General features: G+C 42.0%; 1 protein-coding gene across 15 annotated transcripts in view; it reads left to right on the top strand.

The window, feature by feature from the left end:
* The window catches only part of dtna (dystrobrevin, alpha), a 36854-nt gene extending 17957 nt beyond the window's left edge, over positions 1 to 18897 (top strand). For 4 of the 15 annotated variants that reach the window (XM_029725393.1, XM_029725391.1, XM_029725389.1 and 1 more), the window contains 14 exons: positions 38 to 121; positions 444 to 527; positions 1957 to 2052; positions 4999 to 5086; positions 5398 to 5498; positions 8225 to 8338; positions 11184 to 11280; positions 12119 to 12139; positions 12838 to 12997; positions 13111 to 13200; positions 13292 to 13376; positions 16888 to 17017; positions 17137 to 17175; positions 17302 to 18897. In XM_029725393.1, coding sequence (XP_029581253.1) covers positions 38 to 121; positions 444 to 527; positions 1957 to 2052; positions 4999 to 5086; positions 5398 to 5498; positions 8225 to 8338; positions 11184 to 11280; positions 12119 to 12139; positions 12838 to 12997; positions 13111 to 13200; positions 13292 to 13376; positions 16888 to 17017; positions 17137 to 17154 — 1168 coding nt within the window. In that variant the 3' untranslated portion in view covers positions 17155 to 17175; positions 17302 to 18897. The remainder of the gene's footprint in view (positions 1 to 37; positions 122 to 443; positions 528 to 1956; positions 2053 to 4998; positions 5087 to 5397; positions 5499 to 8224; positions 8339 to 11183; positions 11281 to 12118; positions 12140 to 12837; positions 12998 to 13110; positions 13201 to 13291; positions 13377 to 16887; positions 17018 to 17136; positions 17176 to 17301) is intronic. The other 11 variants (XM_029725397.1, XM_029725395.1, XM_029725399.1 and 8 more) reach the window with 7 other exon arrangements.
* The last annotated feature ends 965 nt before the right edge of the window (positions 18898 to 19862 follow it).

Raw genomic sequence — 19862 nt, 5'->3', positions numbered from 1 at the left:
GGCTGTTTGAACATGATCAAGTTTGTCTCCTGCACAGGCCTCCCAGACCAATGAACAGCACCAATGACTTCATGCTCTCCCACTCCATGCCCACGTCAGGGAACCCTTACTCCACTAAGAAGTAAGTATCTGAGATCAGAAAGACTGCAACGAGGCCGTATGCAGAATCTTCAAAAAGAGAATCAGGTTACCTGACTGTACATATTCGTCATGATTAAAGATGAGTAAATCCACTTAAGTCCCCTGAAAGTCCACATATACCAGTATGAATTCTACTAACCAGTCCTTATTTTTGTAAACCTATATGGATGTAGCTGGTTGGTAGAGGGTAGAGTGTTGGTGGAGGTGAGTGTGAGTGTGAGTGTTGTGTGTGTCTGGGTCAATTGTTGTGTTTGTGTGTGTTGCTCCTTTCGCGGTCTCACTCTTTTGTCTGGTGTAAATAGCTTGCCTTATAATACCAAGAATAATGAAGCTGAGCAGAGAAAACAGTTGGCTAGGGCTGCTCCAGATCTGTTGAAAGGAAGGGGGTAAGTAACCCAGTGACCCAATGGTCACTGCCTGTGAGAATGGTTTGGTGACTCAAATGCATGCATAAACTAATTTAGATAGATATAAGCTTTAATTGAAATGGAACAATATTCCTTATATAGCGCATTACTTTTGACCATGCTCAGGCCTGTGGTGCTCTATTATAGGGAATAGGGTGCCATTTCAGACGTAGATATAGTCATTATAGAGCGTACACTGAAGTGCTCATTGTCCCAGTGGAGCCGTTCACTCTTCTGGTTTCCTACAGTATAGATGGGTTAACACAGTGATACTCAAGGGGCTATTTGAAAGATGCTAGATAGTGCATGCATAATAAAGACCATTGACCATTCATTAGGATAGAGTATCTATTACAGTCATTTTCATACGTGTCCCACGTTACCTGGGAGAGTGAAACTAACTGCCGCAAGTCACTAATATTAGCTTGGAGTCTCTCTCTCAACTTTCTTTTACAATGATTAACATACAACTACACTCCTTTTGACTTACTTTTTATATCCTTTTATTTTCTGTTTCGCTGGCTCGTAATGTCAGCCTTGGACTCAGGAATAATATAAGTGCACGGTAGATACACACACACACACACACACTGAGCGAGCCAGGGAAAGTTACAGGAGAAGTTACATGCATAGTTATCTGGCGTCAGTGAGTCCTCATCTCTATGTATCGGAGCTGCACCTGTACTTGATGCTAGTCTACGGAAAGAGACAAAGGCTCCATTGGTTTAAACACTGACCCCTTTCATAGAGCCAGGTTTATAAAGATATGTACCTTCAGTGGATGTGATGATTAGTAGAGGTTGTATGGGGTCATTTGTTGACGATGTGGCTAAGGTGGGGTTTTGGTCTTGTGAGTCAGTAGTAAGCAAACAGTACTTAGCAAAAAAATCACTCATTCTTGTCTTGACAATCTTATTGAAATCATTAGCTTTATCAGACAGAGCGGCAGTTAGTGCATGACTACGCTTTGCATCTTGGAGCTATAGGTTAATTAGCACATTTTTCAAAATGTCAAATGAACGACATATCAAAGTTTTGACATGAATTTACTTATAGTACTTTCACAGTTGAAAACCTAAACACTGTCTATTCAGATCAAATTCCCATAAAGGGATTATGATACAGGATTAGAGATATAAATGCATGTTTTTTTTTCTCTCTGTGTACTGTAAATTATTTGAAAATGCAGTACAGGTACAGCATCACATTCCTATCCATAGTATTAGTATCAAAAGAGAATACAACAGGGATAGCATAACACAGTTTAGTGTTTTCTTCTATTGATCATTCAATGACTGAGAAGACATTCTGCCTCTCTCCAGACCTGTTCTTGTCCGGTACTCTTTTCCCCTTGTTCTCATCATGTGTGTCGTTTGTGTTTGTGTTGTGAAACCCTACACTGTTCCAGGTTAAACTACAGTCTTGATGTGGCCGATAGACTGGCTGATGAACATGTTCTCATTGGGCTGTATGTGAATCTCCTACAACACAACCCCACGTCATGGTTAGTCTGGATTCCTCTGTCTGTAAAGTAACAGTGGAAACTACTAGCTACAGTGCCTTCAGAAAATATTCTTACCCCTTCACTTATTCCACATTTTGTTGCGTTATAGCCTGAATTCAACATGGATCAAATATTTTTTCTCTCTCGCCCATCTACACACAATGTCGCATAATGACAAAGTAAGAAAAAAAATGTAAGACATTTTAGCAAATGTTTTGAAAATGAATTACAGAAATATCTAATTTACATAAGTATTCACACCTCTGAGTCAATACATGTTAGAATCACCTTTGGCAGCAATTGCAGCTGTGAGTCTTTCTGAGTAAGTCTCTAAGAGCTTTGCACACCTGGATTGTACAATATTTGCACATTATTCTTTTTAGAATTGTTCAAGCACTGTCAAGTTGTTTTTTGATCATTGCTAGGTAGCCATTTTCAAGTTTTGCCATAGAATTTCAAGCCAATTTAAGACTAAACTACAGTTGAAGTCGGAAGTTTACATACACTTAGGTTGGAGTCATTAAAACTCGTTTTTCAACCACTCCACACATTTCTTGTTAACAAACTATAGTTTCGGCAAGTCGGTTAGGACATCTACTGTATGCATGACACAAGTAATTTTTCCAACAACTGTTTACAGACAGATTATTTCACTTATAATTCACTGTATCACAATTCCAGTGGGTCAGAAGTTGACATACACTAAGTTGACTGTGCCTTTAAACAGCTTGGGGAAATTCCAGAAAATTATGTCATGGCTTTAGGAGCTTCTGATAGGCTAATTGACATCATTTGAGTCAATTAGCGGTGTACCTACGGATGTATTTCAAGACCGACCTTCAAATTGGTTCATCCTTGGGAGCAATTTCCAAATGCCTGAAGGTACCAAGTTCATCTGTACAAACAATACTACACAAGTATAAACACCATGGGACCACGCAGCCGTCATACCGCTCAGGAAGGAGACGCGTTCTGTCTCCTAGAGATCAACGTACTTTGGTGCGAAAAGTGCAACTCAATCCCAGAACAACAGCAAAGGACCTTGTGAAGATGCTGGAGGAAACAGGTACAAAGTATCTATATCCACAGTGAAACGAATCCTATATCGACATAACCTGAAAGGCCGCTCAGTAAGGAAGAAACCACTGCTCCAAAACCGCCATAAAAAAAGCCAGACTACGGTTTGCAACTGCACATGGGGACAAAGATTGTACTTTTTGGAGAAATGTCTTCTGGTCGGATGAAACAAAAATAGAACTGTTTGGCCATAATGACCATTGTTATGTTTGGAGGAAAAAGGGGGGTTAGGGGAGGGTTTGGCTGGCCGGGATTTCCATGTCCCATCACGGTCTAGTGACTCCTTGTGGTGGGCCGGGCGCCTGCAAGCTGACCTTGGCCGCTAGCGATGGGACAAGACTGTAAATACCAAATGGATATCACGAAAAAGGGGTAAAAGTAAACCCCCAAAAATATATAGTAATTTGAAACACTATTATTGCACACAAAGTCTATGCAACTTATTATGTGACTTGTTAAGCAAAGTTTTACTCCTGAACTTATTTAGGCATGCTATAATAAAGGGGTTGAATACTTATTGACTGAAAACAGCTTTTCATTTTTAATTAATTCGTAAAAAATTATAAAAACATAATTCCACTTTGACATTATGGGGTATTGTGTGTTGGCCAGTGACACAATATCTAAATGTAATACATTTTAAATTCAGGCTGTAACGACAAAATGTGTAAAAGTCAAAGGGTTTGAATACTTTCTGAAATGCACTGTATTCACATTGTATTTACACCACCCCTGGCACGGCTCTCCCTTTATTAATTGGAGCTACAAGCCTTAATACTGCATACACTACTCACGGAGAATGTCTATTCACAAACCATTGACTTGTCTTTTAACAGCAGACATACAGTAATGTAGCTAAGCCATTACAAAATGTAACACTTTTTTTCATCCACCATAATGCTTTTGCCAGCTGCTGTGCTACTTAGCAATCATTTTTGAAGGCTAAATCAACATTATCTTGCTCATGAAGTTGTTACAGGGCTGTAGAAAGTTACATTTGTTTTGTTCTTCACATAGTAAAGATCTAGTTTACTGCTCTAGAATTGTCATTTTAATGCTTATGATGACAGCTTAGAATTTGCTGTTTTTCCTTTGTTTGTCCTCTATTAAAACAACTTGGACCGTTACATTTAAATAGTTTGATTGGATTTCGATTCTTGGACTTTAGTGCGTGTTCATGAGTTGCAATAAATGCTGTACAAAAGATCTCAACGTTTTCTACAGTATTGGAATTGTTCCTTTTCTCTGAAAGGAAACTCAGACCTTAACAAAATTATCCAGTGGAAGCTGCTGACCGTTTAATGAAGTATCCATCCAAATGGACTATTTTGTAAGGGTGCTAAGATTCTAGGAATCATCTGCTTTAGTCCTTGCTGTTCCTCTCTCCTGCTGCCTCCGCCTCTCTTGACTCTGTGTAGTAGTATCATCTTTGAGATCTTTCTGCAGATGAGAAATACTTCCAGTTTCAACTGCATGTTACCTTCCTTAGCATTTGTATAAGCTTAATGTTGTTCTTTAGTGCGTATAGTACGTGTGTGTGTGTGTGTGTGTGTGTGCGCGCGCGCATTGGTATCTAGCTGCTTTAAGGCTTTGGCAAAATGGCTATGATTTGTCCCTAAATAGCATCACCAATTGACAAACAAACTACCAGTGTTTGCATGTAAATACTGTGCATTATACTTAACTAAACAATCATACAGATACACTGTTCCAATTATAATTTCCATGAGGAAATTCCCATGAAATATTCTTTCCCAATGTATATACAGTAATGTAAGTAAGTACAGAACTACTTTTTATATTTGGCTGCAGTAAATATGTAGGTGGAAGTGTGACTCTGTCTCCTCTCCTCTCTCCACCTGTAAACAGTTTGCTGGAGAGCAGTAACCACCAGGATGAAGAGCACAGTCTCATCGCCCGCTACGCTGCTAGACTGGCCTCTGACGCAGCAGCCGCGGTGAGACACATGCTATCTGAGGGCATAGAGGGAGAAAATACCATGAATAGCAACCTGACATCTTTATGTGCACAACACAAATACACATTTGTTCCAATTGCCTGTCTCTGAAGATAAAAGTTGAGCGTGGGCCCTGAGTCAGGTCACCCAGTCAGGAAAAACTTGTGCCCCTAAGCATATGTAGTGGTTTATGAGTAGCATTGAATAAGGAAATAACATCAGCAGGGTTAACCTCAGTACAGTAGATAATGTCATGTGTCCCTGTGTGTTATGGTAATGTCATGATAATGTCATGTGTCTGTGTTTTACAGCAACAAGCCCAGCAGCAGAGGGTCTCCAACGACATCTCTTTCTCTCTGGACGCCAACAAGCAGCAAAGGCAGCTTATTGCCGAGCTGGAGAGCAAAAACAGGTCAGGGATGGATTCCCTCTGAATTCGCTTTTCTCTCTCTGTTCGCCTCTTTTTTTTCCAACCCTGACAATCGTGCCAAATTACAAGAATGGTGATAGCTTACTTAATGTTCTACTCAATGTGCTGTGATCACAAGTTATTCTAATAGGCTGTAGTAGGGCTGTGATGATTATGGAATTGTGGGTAACAGTCAATTGTCATGCAAATACCCACGGTTATTATCATAATTGTAATTTTTGTTGAAAAGTGTTTTGAACTTGTAATGCATCTTTCAAAATTAGCTACGACACTAATAAATGCAACAACACAGCTTTGATGAATGGTTTTGACCGCTTAGAACTTTTGGAAATCGAGCTTATCTTCCCGACCGTGCCGTTCCGCTCGTAAAATGAGCAGAACTGCACCAAACTTTACCCACTTGTACAAATTAAACTGCTATTGGGTAAACTATACCTACTTGAATATAAAGTTGAACTCCCCTTCTTTTAAAATGAATGTATTATTACGATTGTGACGTTGTTGTTTTTTCACAGTTGTTGTCCATAATTGTCGGTTACACGATTATACACGTTCATACCGTGCCTGTGCCATCCCGGGTATACGGTATTACCGGTGATGCAACATGGGGTGTTATTTGTTTTTCAAATGTTAAAAAAAGCCCCCAAGGGGCCTCCTGAGTGGTGCAGCGGTCTAAGGCACTGCATCACCACAGATCCTGGTTTGATACCGTTCTGTGTCGCAGGCGGCCATGACTGGGAAACACATGAGGCGACGCACAATTGGCCAAGCGTCGTCCGGGTTAGGGGTGGGTTTGGCCGGCCAGGATGTCCTTGTCCCCATCGTTCTCTAGCGACTCCTGTGGCGGGCCGGGCGCATGGGGAAACAAAGCCCCCAAGAATTCAGTTACCAAAAAGCTAACCAGATGCTAACAAGTACAAAGTATATAGTGGATGCTAGGTAAATGCTAACGAGCTCATAAAGTTATTCAAGATTCTCAAAAGGCTACTTACTCACAGTTTGCTGCACACACAACACAAATATAAGATGGCAGGGATGTCAAGCTAGGAGGGGATTGTCTCTACTATTACCAAGATTTAAGAAGCTTGATCTTGCAAGGTAACATTAGCCACTTGGCTAGCAAGTTAGAAAACCAAAATAGGTATTTGGTAACTTAATAGTGATAAGATATATAGCTGGCAAACATTAGTCAATTTCATAGAAGTTTAACTTGATCACCTCACTAACTTGCGCTGCAGAGGAATATGACTCTGTTTTGCTTCTTTGTTAACAACCACACGTGACTGGCTCAACAGCTGTTTTGGTGAACTACCGGTAAGCTTCATGATAAAACATTATCTAACAGGTGAAATGAAAAATGCGATTTGCTTCATCTATTAATGCACAAGTTGACTGCAGGTATTTATTTAAAAAGTACACATTTCAAAATGTATTCAAAAACAAACAACACATTTTTTCTGCGGTATTGAAAGTCATACCATGAGCATTTCAAAATACTGAGGAATACGGTATATACGGTATACTTCCCAACCCTAGTGTAGCCCTGTTTTCATGGTAGTACCAGAAAAAATGGACAGCAAGTCAAATTACTTGATGTGGTTGTGGTAGACTTAATGTAGTCAAGCTAGCTGTTAATAATAATAATTTGGTGAGTGCTTAGGAAATGTCCTATTTCACACATGTACAAGTTTGTATATTATATGCATGTGTGACCTGGAAATCGTTTTTTTGCATATCCCAACTCCCCCTAAGAGTGGTTCACGGCCAGGGTCAGCCATTATCAACAGCGACCCTGGAACAATTAGGGTTAAGTGCCTTGCTCAAGGGCACATCAACAGATTTTTCACCTTGTCAGCTAGAGGACTCAAACAAGCAACCTTTTAGTTACTGGCCCAACACTCTAACCGCTAGGTTACCTGCTGTCCCTAGGCCCCACCTGTAAGCCAAAACACACCGTCTGAATTGCACAAAACAAAACTATACTGAACAAAAATATAAATGCAACATTCAACGATTTTACTGAGTTATAGTTCATTGAAGGAAATCAGTCAATTTAAATAAATAAATTAGGCACTATTCTATGGATTTCACATGACTGGGCAGGGGTGCAGCCATGGGTGGGCTTGGGAGGGCATAGACCCATCCACTTAGGAGCCAAGCCCACCCACTGGGGAGCCAGGCGCAGACAATCAGAATTTTTGCTCACAAAAGGGCTTTATTACAGACAGAAATACTCCTCAGTTTCGGCAGCTTATGATAAATTATCTGGCAACAGTTCTGGTGGACATTCCTGCAGTCAGCATGCCAATTGCACACTCCCTCAAAACCTGAGACATCTGTGGCATTGTGTTGTGTGACAAAACTGCACATTTTAGTGTCCTTTTATTGTCCCCACCACAAGGTGCACCTGTGTAATGATCATGCTGTTTAATCAGGTTCTTGATATGCCACACCTGTCAGGTGGATGGATTATATTGGCAAACGAGAATTGTTCACTAACAGGGATATAAGCAAATTTGTGCACAACATTTGAGGTAATTAAGCTTTTTGTGCGTATGGAAAATTTTGGGATCTTTTATTTCAGCTCATGAAACATGGGACCAACACTTTACATGTTGCGTTTATATTTTTGTTCAGTATACTTCAGAAAGTTTACATATGTGATATACTAGCTTCAACGGGTATGTGTGTACGTGTGTGTATCACAGAGAGATCTTGCAGGAGATTCAGCGCCTGCGAGTGCAGCACGAGCAGGCCTCCCAGCCGCCAACGGGCACCGCCCAACAGAACCCCACTCTGCTGGCCGAGCTACGTCTTCTCAGGTAGACCCAAATCAAGTTTCTTTAAAAAAAATAATTCCTGCCCATGTAAATGGACATTTAAATGTGTGTGCATATAAACTCAACAAAAAAAGAAACGTCCTGTCACTGTCAACTGCGTTTCTTTTCAGCAAACTTAACGTGTCCATATTTGTATGAACATAACAAGATTCAACAACTGAGACCATAAAGTGAACAAGTTCCACAGACATGTTTCACGGACGTGATGAGAGATGGACCAAGGCGCAGCGTGTGTATAGTTCCACATATTTTATTTTAAAGTGAAACTTAACAAAACAACAAAGACCAACTTGAACGTGCCGTTCGTAGCACACAAATGCACTAAACAAAACAATATCCCACAAAACACAGGTGGGAAAAAGGCTACCTAAATATGATCCCCAATTAGAGGCAACGATTACCAGCTGCCTCTAATTGGGAACCATACAACTCACCAACATAGAAATACAATGACTAGAACACCCCCCTAGTCACGCTCTGACCTAAACACCATAGAGAACCAAGGGTGGCATTGTCATGCTGGAGGGTCATGTCAGGATGAGCGTGCAGGAAGGGTACCACATGAAGGAGGAGGATGTCTTCCCAGTAACGCACAGTGTTGAGATTGCCTGCAATGACAACAAGCTCAGTCCGATGATGCTGTGACACACCGCCCCCAGACCATGACGGACCCTCCACCTCCAAATTGACCCCACTCCAGAGTACAGGCCTCGGTGTAACGCTCATTCCTTCAACGATAAACGCAAATCCGACCATCACCCCTGGTGAGACAAAACTGCGACTCTTCAGTGAAGAGCACTTTTTGCCAGTCCTGTCTGGTCCAGCGACAGTGGGTTTGTGCCCATAGGCGACGTTGTTGCCGGTGATGTCTGGTGAGGACCTGCCTTACATCAGGCCTACAAGCCCTCAGTCCAGCCTCTCTCAGCCTAATGCGGACAGTCTGAGCACTGATGGAGGGATTGTCTGTTTCTGGTGTAACTCGGGCAGTTGTTGTTGCCATCCTGTACCTGTCCCGCAGGTGTAATGTTCGGATGTACCAATCCTGTGCAGGTGTTGTTACACGTGGTCTGCCACTGCAAGGACGATCAGCTGTCCGTCCTGTCTCCCTGTAGCGCTGTCTTAGGCGTCTCACAGTACCGACATTGTAATTTATTGCCTTCATACCTCCTTGTAGCATGCCTAAGGCACGTTCACGCAGATGAGCAGGGACCCTGGGCATCTTTCTTTTGCTGTTTTTCAGTCAGTAGAAAGGCCTCTTTAGTGTCCTACCTGTTCATAACTTTGACCTTAATTGCCTACTGTCTGTAACCTGTTAGTGTCTTAACGACCGTTCCACAGGCGCACGTTCAATAATTGCTTATGGTTCATCGAACAAGCATGGGAAACAGTGTTGAAACCATTTACAATGAAGATCTGTGAAGTTATTTGGATTTTTACTAATTATCTTTGCAAGACAGGGTCCTGAAAAAGGGCCGTCTCTAATTTTTTGCTGGTGTTTATATACACTATATATACAAAAGTATGTGGACACCCCTTCAAATGAGTGATTTTGGCTATTTCAGTCATACCCGTTGCTGACACAGGTGTATAAAATCAAACACACAGCCATGCAATCAAACATTAACAGTTAGAATGGCCTTACTGAAGAGCTCAGTGACTTTCAACGTGGCACCGTCATAGGATGCCACCTTTCCAACAAGTCAGTTCATCAAATGTCTGCCCTGCTACAGCTGCCCTGGTCACTGTAAGTGCTGTTATTGTGAAGTGGAAATGTCTAGGAGAAAAAATGGCATAGCCGCGAAGTGGTAAGCCAAACAAGCTCACAGAACGGGACCACCGAGTGCTGAAGTACGTAGCGCGTAAAAATCACCTGTCCTCGGTTGCAACACTCACTACCGAGTTCCAAACTGCCTCTGGAAGCAACAACACCACAATAAATGTTTGTCGGAAGCTTCATGAAATGGGTTTCCGTGGCCGAGCAGCCGCACACAAGCCTATGATCACCATGCACAAAGCGTTGGCTGGAGTTGTGTAAAGCTCACCGCCATTGGACTCTGGAGCAGTGCGTTCTCTGGAGTGATGAATTAAACTTGGCAGTCAGACAGACAAATCTGGGTTTGGCAGATGCCAGGAGAACGCTACCTGCCCCAAATACATAGTGCCAACTGTAAAGTTTGGTGGAGGAGGAATAATAGTCTGCAGCTGTTTTTCATGGTTCGGGCTAGGCCCCTTAGTTCCAGTGAAGGGAAATCTTAACGCTAAAGCATACAATGACATGCTAGACGATTCTGTGCTTCCAACTTTGTGGCACCAGTTTGGGGAAGGCCCTTTCCTGTTTCTGCATGACAATGCCCCCGTGCACAAAGCGAGGTCCATTTAGAAACGGTTTGTTGAGATCGGTGTGGAAGAACTTGACTGGCCTGCAGAGAGCCCTGACCTCAACCCCATCGAACAGCTTTCGGATGAATTGGAACGCTGACTGCAAGCCAGGACTAATCACCCAACATCAGTGCCAGACCTCACTAATGTTCTTGTGGCTGAATGGAAGCATGTCCCCGGAGCAATGTTCAACATCTAGTGAAAAGCCTTCCCAGAAGAGTGGAGGCTGTTATTGCAGCAAAGAGGGGACCAACTCCATGTTAATGCCCATGATTTTGGAATGAGATGTTCGACGAGCAGGTGTCCACATACTTTTGGTCATGTTGTGTCGAGGGTTCGAGACTTGCTCCATGCTGTTTTTATATATATATATATATATATATATATATATATATATATATATATATATATATATATATATATTTTATGGTTGTTTTTCCTCAACCAGGCAACGCAAAGATGAGCTGGAGCAGAGGATGTCTGCTCTGCAGGAGAGTCGCAGGGAACTCATGGTACAGCTGGAGCAGCTGATGCTGCTGCTGAAGGTGAGGAAGAAACCCACTATGCATGCCATACAGTTTCATTCATCATCAGACGTCAACAAACGTTCCCTCGTCAGCGCATTTTTTGCGACAAATTGGACAAAATCATTGCATATTACCATGCTAAATATCAGAATTGCCGCTGCAAAATCACGCATTTTTGCTCACAAATATCCCTCCAGCTAAATCCTAGAAGGACTGGGGAGGAGAGAAATGGAACGCACATTTCATTATTTGACCACTAGAGGGCGCACTTCTTCAACTTTCACTAAGGAACTTCCCTGGTGTTAGTAAATCCTGAGGTGTTGCTCTGGTCTTGACAGGTCTTCCCTTCTCATCCTCTGACCATAGCCCATAACTCTGTCTTTATCAAAAATGACTTTGTGTTCCCCAGTTTTTTCCATGTTAAGATATCGAGATATACGATTTAACAGACCTTCTGGTCTGTCTACCCAAGGACAGTGTTTTGATCATAGGATTATGACCACTGACAATATACAACCAACATCACTTTCACATAATAAAACAGTATATAGGATAATATTCAGCCGGAGTGTCAGTCACAACAATAATGGATAGAGAAGGGGTTTAAGAATTCTGACATAAACTGCTTACTCTACTGGCTTAAGTGGTAAGGCTATCAATCTAATTACTCAACTGAAAGGATCAATGCAATTCCAGTTAGCCCCACCTGGCATTAGCATGCTAGCATCAGACTTGCTTTAGGGCTAGGCAGAACATCCCAATAGGTTTTTACATGTGAAAGAAATTGTCTTCATTGAATGATTATGCTATTGTGTGTTTTTTGGGACGGTAAATGAATAACATTTTTTCTTAACAGGAGGAGGAAAGGAAGCAAGCTGTAAGTCTGTCTGTAAAACCTAAAAATAACTAATGCTTCTTTCAAAGAGATGTGAAGAGACTTGGGGACAAATTAATGTGATTATATTGTGTTTGTTTGTGGTTTTGCTGACAATATATGATCAGCTCTCATTGGAAATACAGCAGTCAGTTGAACTAACAGCATGTTAAATATTTAGATCATTTTGATTTAATGAAAAGTGCTACTAAATGAACTTACAATTCATTATGGCATGTGTGCAATGTTTGTTGCTCAACAATTATGGATGTATTTTTTAAAATATTTTTTTATATGCATAACTTAACATAACTTTCAGCACTCAGCTGGTCTGAACTTGAGGATTTTTTGCTCCATTACTGGGTCTTATAGCATTGTAATTGACATATGGGAATGATAACATACAATTCTTGGAGGTTTTAAGCAGTGATGATGAGTAGGACCTTGAGTTTTTCTTGACCAAAACTACAATCCCCACTTTAATTTCCCCATACAGACCTATAGAGATTCATAACGGAATCATTCAGTATAAAAATAGCTCCACCAACATCAGATAGATCAATGTTGATCAAGATAATCACTGGTTGTTTACTGCATTGGTGTACTACTACTACTACTGCTACTGCTACTGCTACTACTACTGAAACAGTGACAGGAAGGGACACCTATAATCACACTAAAACCCCTACTTCCGGTTTCAGACTCAAGGGCCTGGCTCCCCCCGCTCATCCCCCAGCCACGCAGTCAGCCGGCCCATCCCCATGCCAACCCAGTCAGAGTCTGCCGGCACCACACCCACTCACACCCCTCAGGACTCACTCATGGGTGTGGGAGGAGACGTGCAGGAGGCCTTCGCTCAGGGTAATACACACGTGCATGTATTCACACATACACAACTTTACAGATGAGAGTGGATTGGCCTACTCTGGTTCTGGAGAGCCGCAGTCTTCACAGAGGCTCTGTTCTATCTCCAGGCCCCAGGAGAAACTTGAGAAATGACCTTCTTGTTGCTGCTGACTCCATCACCAACACCATGTCTTCATTGGTTAAAGAGCTCAATTCAGGTGATACTATAATCTCACTGTTTCTATCAGACTTTGGAAAGTATACTTTGCTCATCCTTGCAATATTTTAACACTGTGTTGTCTCCCTCAGAGGGTGGAAGTGAGACAGAGAGCAACATGGAACTGGTCTCCTCTCCCACTTCCGATCTTCTAGCACAGATGACCACTAAACCACGGTAAATACAGTATGCCATTATATAGATGTCGCCAAAGAGGATGGCTGACGTTTTACATGCTCCTAACCAATTGTGCTATTTTCTTAGTTTTTTTGCATTGTTTACAACTTATTTTTTTTACTTATTTTGTACATACTGTTGCAGCTACTGTCTCTTATGACCGAAAATAACTTCTGGACATCAGAACAGCGATTTCTCACCACGAACTGGAAGAAGCTTTTTCCTTTAACTAGTCCGACGAGAACGATATACTGCTCTCCCGGGAACAGGCCCAGATCCCGGTCATTTGCGTAAAAGAGGACGCAGATCGGGCTGCCTTCTGAGAATCCGTAGGCGAGCGAGTATACTCCCGCTGCCATCCATTCTACTTGCTAACATGCTATCATGGGAAAATAAAATTGATGACCTATAATTGTGATTATCCTACCAACGGGAAATTAAGAAGTGTAATATCTTATGTTTCACCGAGTCGTGGCGGAACAACGACACGAATAATATAGAGCTGGCGGGATTTTCCATGCACCAGCAGAACAGAAAATCTACGTCTGGTAAGACGAGGGGTGGGGGTATGTGTCTTTTTGTCAATAACAGCTGGTGCGCGATGTCTAATATTAAAGAAGTCTCGAGGTATTGCTCGCCTGAGGTAGAGTACCTTATGATAAGCTGTAGACCACACTATCTACCAAGAAAGTTCTCATCTATATTATTTGTAGCCGTCTATTTACCACCACAGACCGATGCTGGCACTAAGACCGCACTCAACCAACTCTATAAGTCCATAAGCAAACAAGAAAATGCTCACCCAGAAGGGGCGCTCCTAGTGGCTGGGGACTTTAATGCAGGCAAACTTAAATCAGTTTTACCACATTTTTACCAGCATGTGACATGCAACCAGAGGAAAATAAACTCTAGACCACCTTTACTCCACACACAGAGATGCATACTAAGCTCTCCCCTGCCCTCCATTTGGTAAATCTTACCATAATTCTATCTACCTGCTTACAAGCAAAAACTAAAGCAGGAAATACTAGTGACTCAATACGGAAGTGGTCAGATGACGCTGATGCTACGCTACAGGACTGTTTTGCTAGCACAGACTGGAATATGTTCCGGGTTTCATCCAATGGCATTGAGGAGTACACCACCTCAGTCATCGGCTTCATCAATAAGTGCATTGACGACGTCGTCCCCACAGTGACCGTACGTACATATCCCAACCAGAAGCCATGGATTACAGGCAACATCCGCATCGAGCTAAAGGCTAGAGCTGCCGCTTTCAAGTAGTGGGACACTAATCCGGACGCTTATAAGAAATCCCGCTATGCCCTCAGACGAAACATCAAACAAGCAAAGCATCAATACAGGATTAAAATTGAATCCTACTACACCGGCTCTGACGCTCGTCGGATGTGGCAGGGCTTGAAAACTATTACAGACTACAAAGGGAAACCCAAACACGAGCTGCCCAGTGACGCGAGCCTACCAAATGAGCTAAATCACTTTTATGCTCACTTTGAGGCAAATAACACTGAAGCATGCATGAGAGCACTAGCTGTTCTGGATGACTGTGTGATAACGCTCTCAGTAGTCGATGTGAGCAAGACCTTTAAACAGGTCAACATTCACAAAGCTGAGGGGCCAGATGGATTACCAGGACGTGTACTCAAAGCATGCGCGGACCAACTGGCAACTGTCTTCACTGACATTTTCAACCTCTCCCTGACTGAGTCTGTAATACCTACATGTTTCAAGCAGACCACCATAGTCCCTGTGCCCAAGGAAGTGAAGGTAACCTGCCTAAATGATTACCGCCCCGTAGCACTCACTTCGGTAGCCATGAAGTTCTTTGAAAGGCTGGTCATGGCTCACATCAACAGCATCCTCCCGCATACCCTAGACCGACTCAAATCCGCATACCCCCCCAACAGATCCACAGATGACGCAATCTCAATCGCACTCCACACTGTCCTTTCCCACCTGGACAAAAGGAACACCTCTGTGAGAATGCTGTTCATTGACTACAGCTCAGCGTTCAACACCACAGTGCCCACGAAGCTCATCACTAAGCTAAAGACCCTGGGACTAAACGCCTCCCTCTGCAACTGGATCCTGGACTTGCTTCCGTGCTGCCCCCAGTTGGTAAGGGCACTGCCGCCCCCAGTAGGTAACAACATGTTTGCCACGCTGATCCTCAACACGGGGGCCCCTAAGGGGTGTGTACTTAGTCCCCTCCTGTACTCCCTGTTCACCCACAACTGCGTGGCCAAACACGACTCCAACACCATCATTAAGTTTGCTGACGACACAAAAGTGGTAGGCCTGAACACCGACAATGATGAGGCAGCCTATAGGGAGGAGGTCAGAGAGCTGGCAGTGTGGTGCCAGGACAACAACCTCTCGCTCAATGTGAGCAAGACAAAGTAGCTGATCGTGGACTACAGGAAAAGGCAGGCCGAACAGGCCTCCATTAACATCGATGGGGCTGTAGTAGAGTGGTTCGAAAGTTTCACTTTCCTTGGTGTCCACATCACCAACGAACTATCATGGTCCAAGCACACCAAGACAGTCGTGAAGAGGGCACGACAAAACCTTTTCCTCCTATGGAGACTGAACAGATTTGGCATGGGTCCCCAGATCCTCAAAACGTTCTACAGCTGCACTATCGAGAGCATCTTGACCGGTTGCATCACCACCTGGTATGGCAACTGCTTGGCGTCAGACTGTAAGGCGCTTCAGAGGCCAAGCTTCCTGCAATCCAGGACCTATATAATAGGAGGTGTCAGAGGAAAGTCCATGAAATTGTCAGAGACTCCAGTCGCCCAAGTCATAGACTGTTTTCTCTGCTACCACACGGCAAGCGGTACCGGAGCGCCATGTCTAGGACCAAAAGGCTCCTTAACAGCTTCTACCCCGAAGCCATAAGACTGCTGAACAGTTTCTCAAATGTCCACCGGACTATTACATTGACCCCCACCCCACTTAATTTGTTTTGTACACTGCTGCTACTCGCTGTTTATTATCTATGCATGGTCACTTCACCCCTGCCTACATGTACAAATTACCTCAACTAACCTGTACCCTCGCACACTGACTCGGTACCGGTACCCCCTGTATATAGCCTCGTTATTGTTATGTTATTGTGTTACTTTTTATTATTGTAATTTTTTTACTTTAGTTTATTTGGTAAATATTTTCTTAACTCTTCTTGAACTGCACTGTTAGTTAAGGGCTTGTAAGTAAGCATTTCACGGTAAGGTCTACACTTTGATGCAGTATGCAGATCAGTACTTGACTTGGGCAGGAGCTCACCGGAACTGAGTTCTTGCACCTCATATAGAATATTAGCTCAAAAGTATTGAGGAGTTCCTGCATCTGAATATAAATAGTACCGGCACCCCTATTTCAGTCCACGTCAAGCACTGGTGCAGATCTAGGAATCTATGAATCTATAAAGGCTGCACAATCATATACAGTAGATTGCAGTATGGTAATGTTGGATTTACGTCCATAGTGTTGGTGGCAGGAACACTGGTGGAGTTGAGGAGGAGTGCTATGAGAACGACCTGGTTCAGGTGCTGGAGGATGAGCTGAAGATGGAGGAACTACTAAAACACAGACAGGAGCAAGAGAAAACCCGTATGGTGAGCTATGGTTAAATATATTTAAAATGAGGGGAAGTAGTGCATTACAAAACATATTCCTTATATTATTCTTTGAAATCTTCTCTCTTCGTCTTGGCTATGTTCCTGGTGCCATACAGGTGACTTTGCAGCAATGACCATGTTGAACCAGTTTTGTGGTAAGTAGCCTAATTAATTTCTCTGTGGTCTTCTACATCTTCTCACAATTTGAAATATATTGTTTCTCACTACATTATATGCCAACTCAGATGGGCAGAGTATTTAACTTCCTATCCTCTGAACAGGTAAACAATATGCAAAGCAACAAAAGTAGAAAAACACTGGAAGATGGATGAGAAGAGAAGGCACAGAGAGGCTTATGAGGAGATGATGGTCCACGCGCATGCATGGTCTCCAAATCAAGCTGAAGAAGAAGTGACAGGAAGGAAGGATCAAAGTTATGACACTGCTAAATCCAACAATAGAATACATAGTTATATTATGTAAAGATCTATTTTTAAAACCAACAGCATATTTAAGTGAATACTGTGAACCGATATGGAGAGATCATATAACAGCAGAGCTGTTTATTATACCACCGGTGCCATAAAATCAAGTAACTTTATTGGGAATTATTTGTTGATTTTTAATCATATTATGTTTAGGTAAGAGCTGTTGAAGAATTGTGCAAGTATATGTTGTAGGTGTATGGTGGACAAACCAGGCCGTTGTGTTTCAGTGAGATTGCTTTTGAATCCAAATATTAACCTGGTGTATGTGTAAACTGAGGCACAACTGTCTATAACCTAGAGGTTAGCTATAGTATGTCTGACCGCTATGACCAGGTTGGCCTACCAGTCCAAGGATTTTTAACTGCTGGTGTTGTTTGGCTTTTGTATGTGTTGTTTGACCTTTTATCTTTGCTTTTAACCAATTGAAAGAGTGGCTTGTCAGAGAATGTATTTCTTTTGACATATCTCATATTGTGTGCACTGCCTTAGCTGATTAGCCTAGCTCACCTTTGGATGGGGTACAGACAAACCTTCAATGCAACATGTAGCTAACATTGTTTCAGCCACTGTTAAAATGCAAATGTTCATCACTGTCAAAATCACATTGTTTATTTCACCCATAAATATTGCCTAGTAGTTAATAGTACTAGCTATATTAGGTAAGAACTTTGTGGCAGAAGGACAATGTTATTTGCATCTTCTGTATTGCATATTTAATTGAATTCCACCTGGTGTATTGAGCCTGTAGGTGATACTAAGATAATTAGACCGTATAGGAAGAACAAGCTGAACCTATGATAAATCTGATGCTGGAAAGTGATATTGTCAATTGAGGGATTTAGTTAACTAATAGCTAGCTATATGTTGATGAAGAGTTATAGTTGAGTTTATTTTATTAATACCTGCTTGAGATTTAAAGATGTGATGACAGACATGAAATTGGAGTAGGAAGTACAATACCTAAAAGAACAATAGAATGGAAAACATTGTTCATAGCACTTCAGATTCAAAGGTTTACATTTGCAAGAACAGAGAACATTGTTTGTTTACCATGTTTCAGAATCAATATCTACTGTCTTACCATAGATTTTGAAGTTGCTTTGTCATTTAAATGTTCTGACCAAATGATTAGCATTTTTCTGCTCACCCACACACAAATCTCTCTCAAACATACACTCAAAGACGCTCACAGTCACACTCTTGATACCTGAGCTTAGTGTGTGTAAAATGTTACCCAGTCACTTTAAAAGAAGTGGTGCAAGCCAATTTTAAATCATAAATGTGTGAAATATATGTAGTATGATTTTCGAGCTAGTTCATATCAGTGATTTTGCATGTTGGTGATGATGCATAATAAAGAATTGACACAACATGAGAATGTTGTCTCTATGAGGTCTTTCTTGCTTCTTTTTTCCATCACTTATAAAAGGCACCTGGCACTGCATTGCCTGGAATCAACTGAAACAATGGTGAAATGGAGCACATCCATTTGGATTCTGGGCTAGCACTATGAATTCCCATAGGCTTGGTTAACTGCTCCACATTTATTATCTTACACTAGTTCACTGCTACCAGCTCACTGCCTCTAATTCATCACATACCATCCCAGCTAGAACAAAAAAAGCAGACAACCATTGCTAGATGAGATAGTTACACTCATACTTTTGTATAACCGCCCATATACAGTAGGTGTATCTCTTGGCTATTGCCAGTAAGATGGGATCCCTGTCAAATAGGGAATTATGTCAACTTGAAGAATAAGAATTAAAAACAGTCTATTAAAAAATGAAAGCATCAGCTGGTATTGAACATCTGAAAGTCTGTCAAATAATCCCTTGGGCCAAAGAAAAGGCCTTTGACTAATCATTTCAGCCAAGGTAATCTTAAATGCTAATGTTTTTCATGCTTTCTTGAGGCAGCTGTTTATCATTGTCTCTGATTGGGGATCATATTTAGGCAGCCATTTCCCCACTGTGTTTTGTGGGATCTTGTTTTGTTTTTGTGTAGTTGCCTGTGAGCACTCCAGAACATTTAATTTATTGTTTTGTATTTGCTGAAGTTTCACTTTATAATAAAGATGTGGAACGCTACGTACGCTGCACCTTGGTCCAGTTCTTATGACGATCGTGACACTGTGTCTGCTCCCCTGCTCTTGCTTGACATGCCACTCCATCATCTGTCTCCCTCCTCTCTATGTAGGACTTTATTGCCTGCCCCCTGCAGATGAAGAAGTATCTCAGCACCCAGAACCAAATAATGTCTGCAACACGACACTTAGCTGTGTTTCTTTCCTACAAACAGTGGTCCAACCATTCGTTGGGTCCAACACAAATTATTCCTCTTGTCATTCACTT

Source organism: Salmo trutta, chromosome 31, assembly GCF_901001165.1.
Source record: "Salmo trutta chromosome 31, fSalTru1.1, whole genome shotgun sequence".
NCBI classification, from domain to species: domain Eukaryota; kingdom Metazoa; phylum Chordata; class Actinopteri; order Salmoniformes; family Salmonidae; genus Salmo; species Salmo trutta.
The sequence above is the reverse complement of the archived record's forward strand: the minus strand, read 5'-3'. Positions and strand labels throughout refer to the sequence as shown.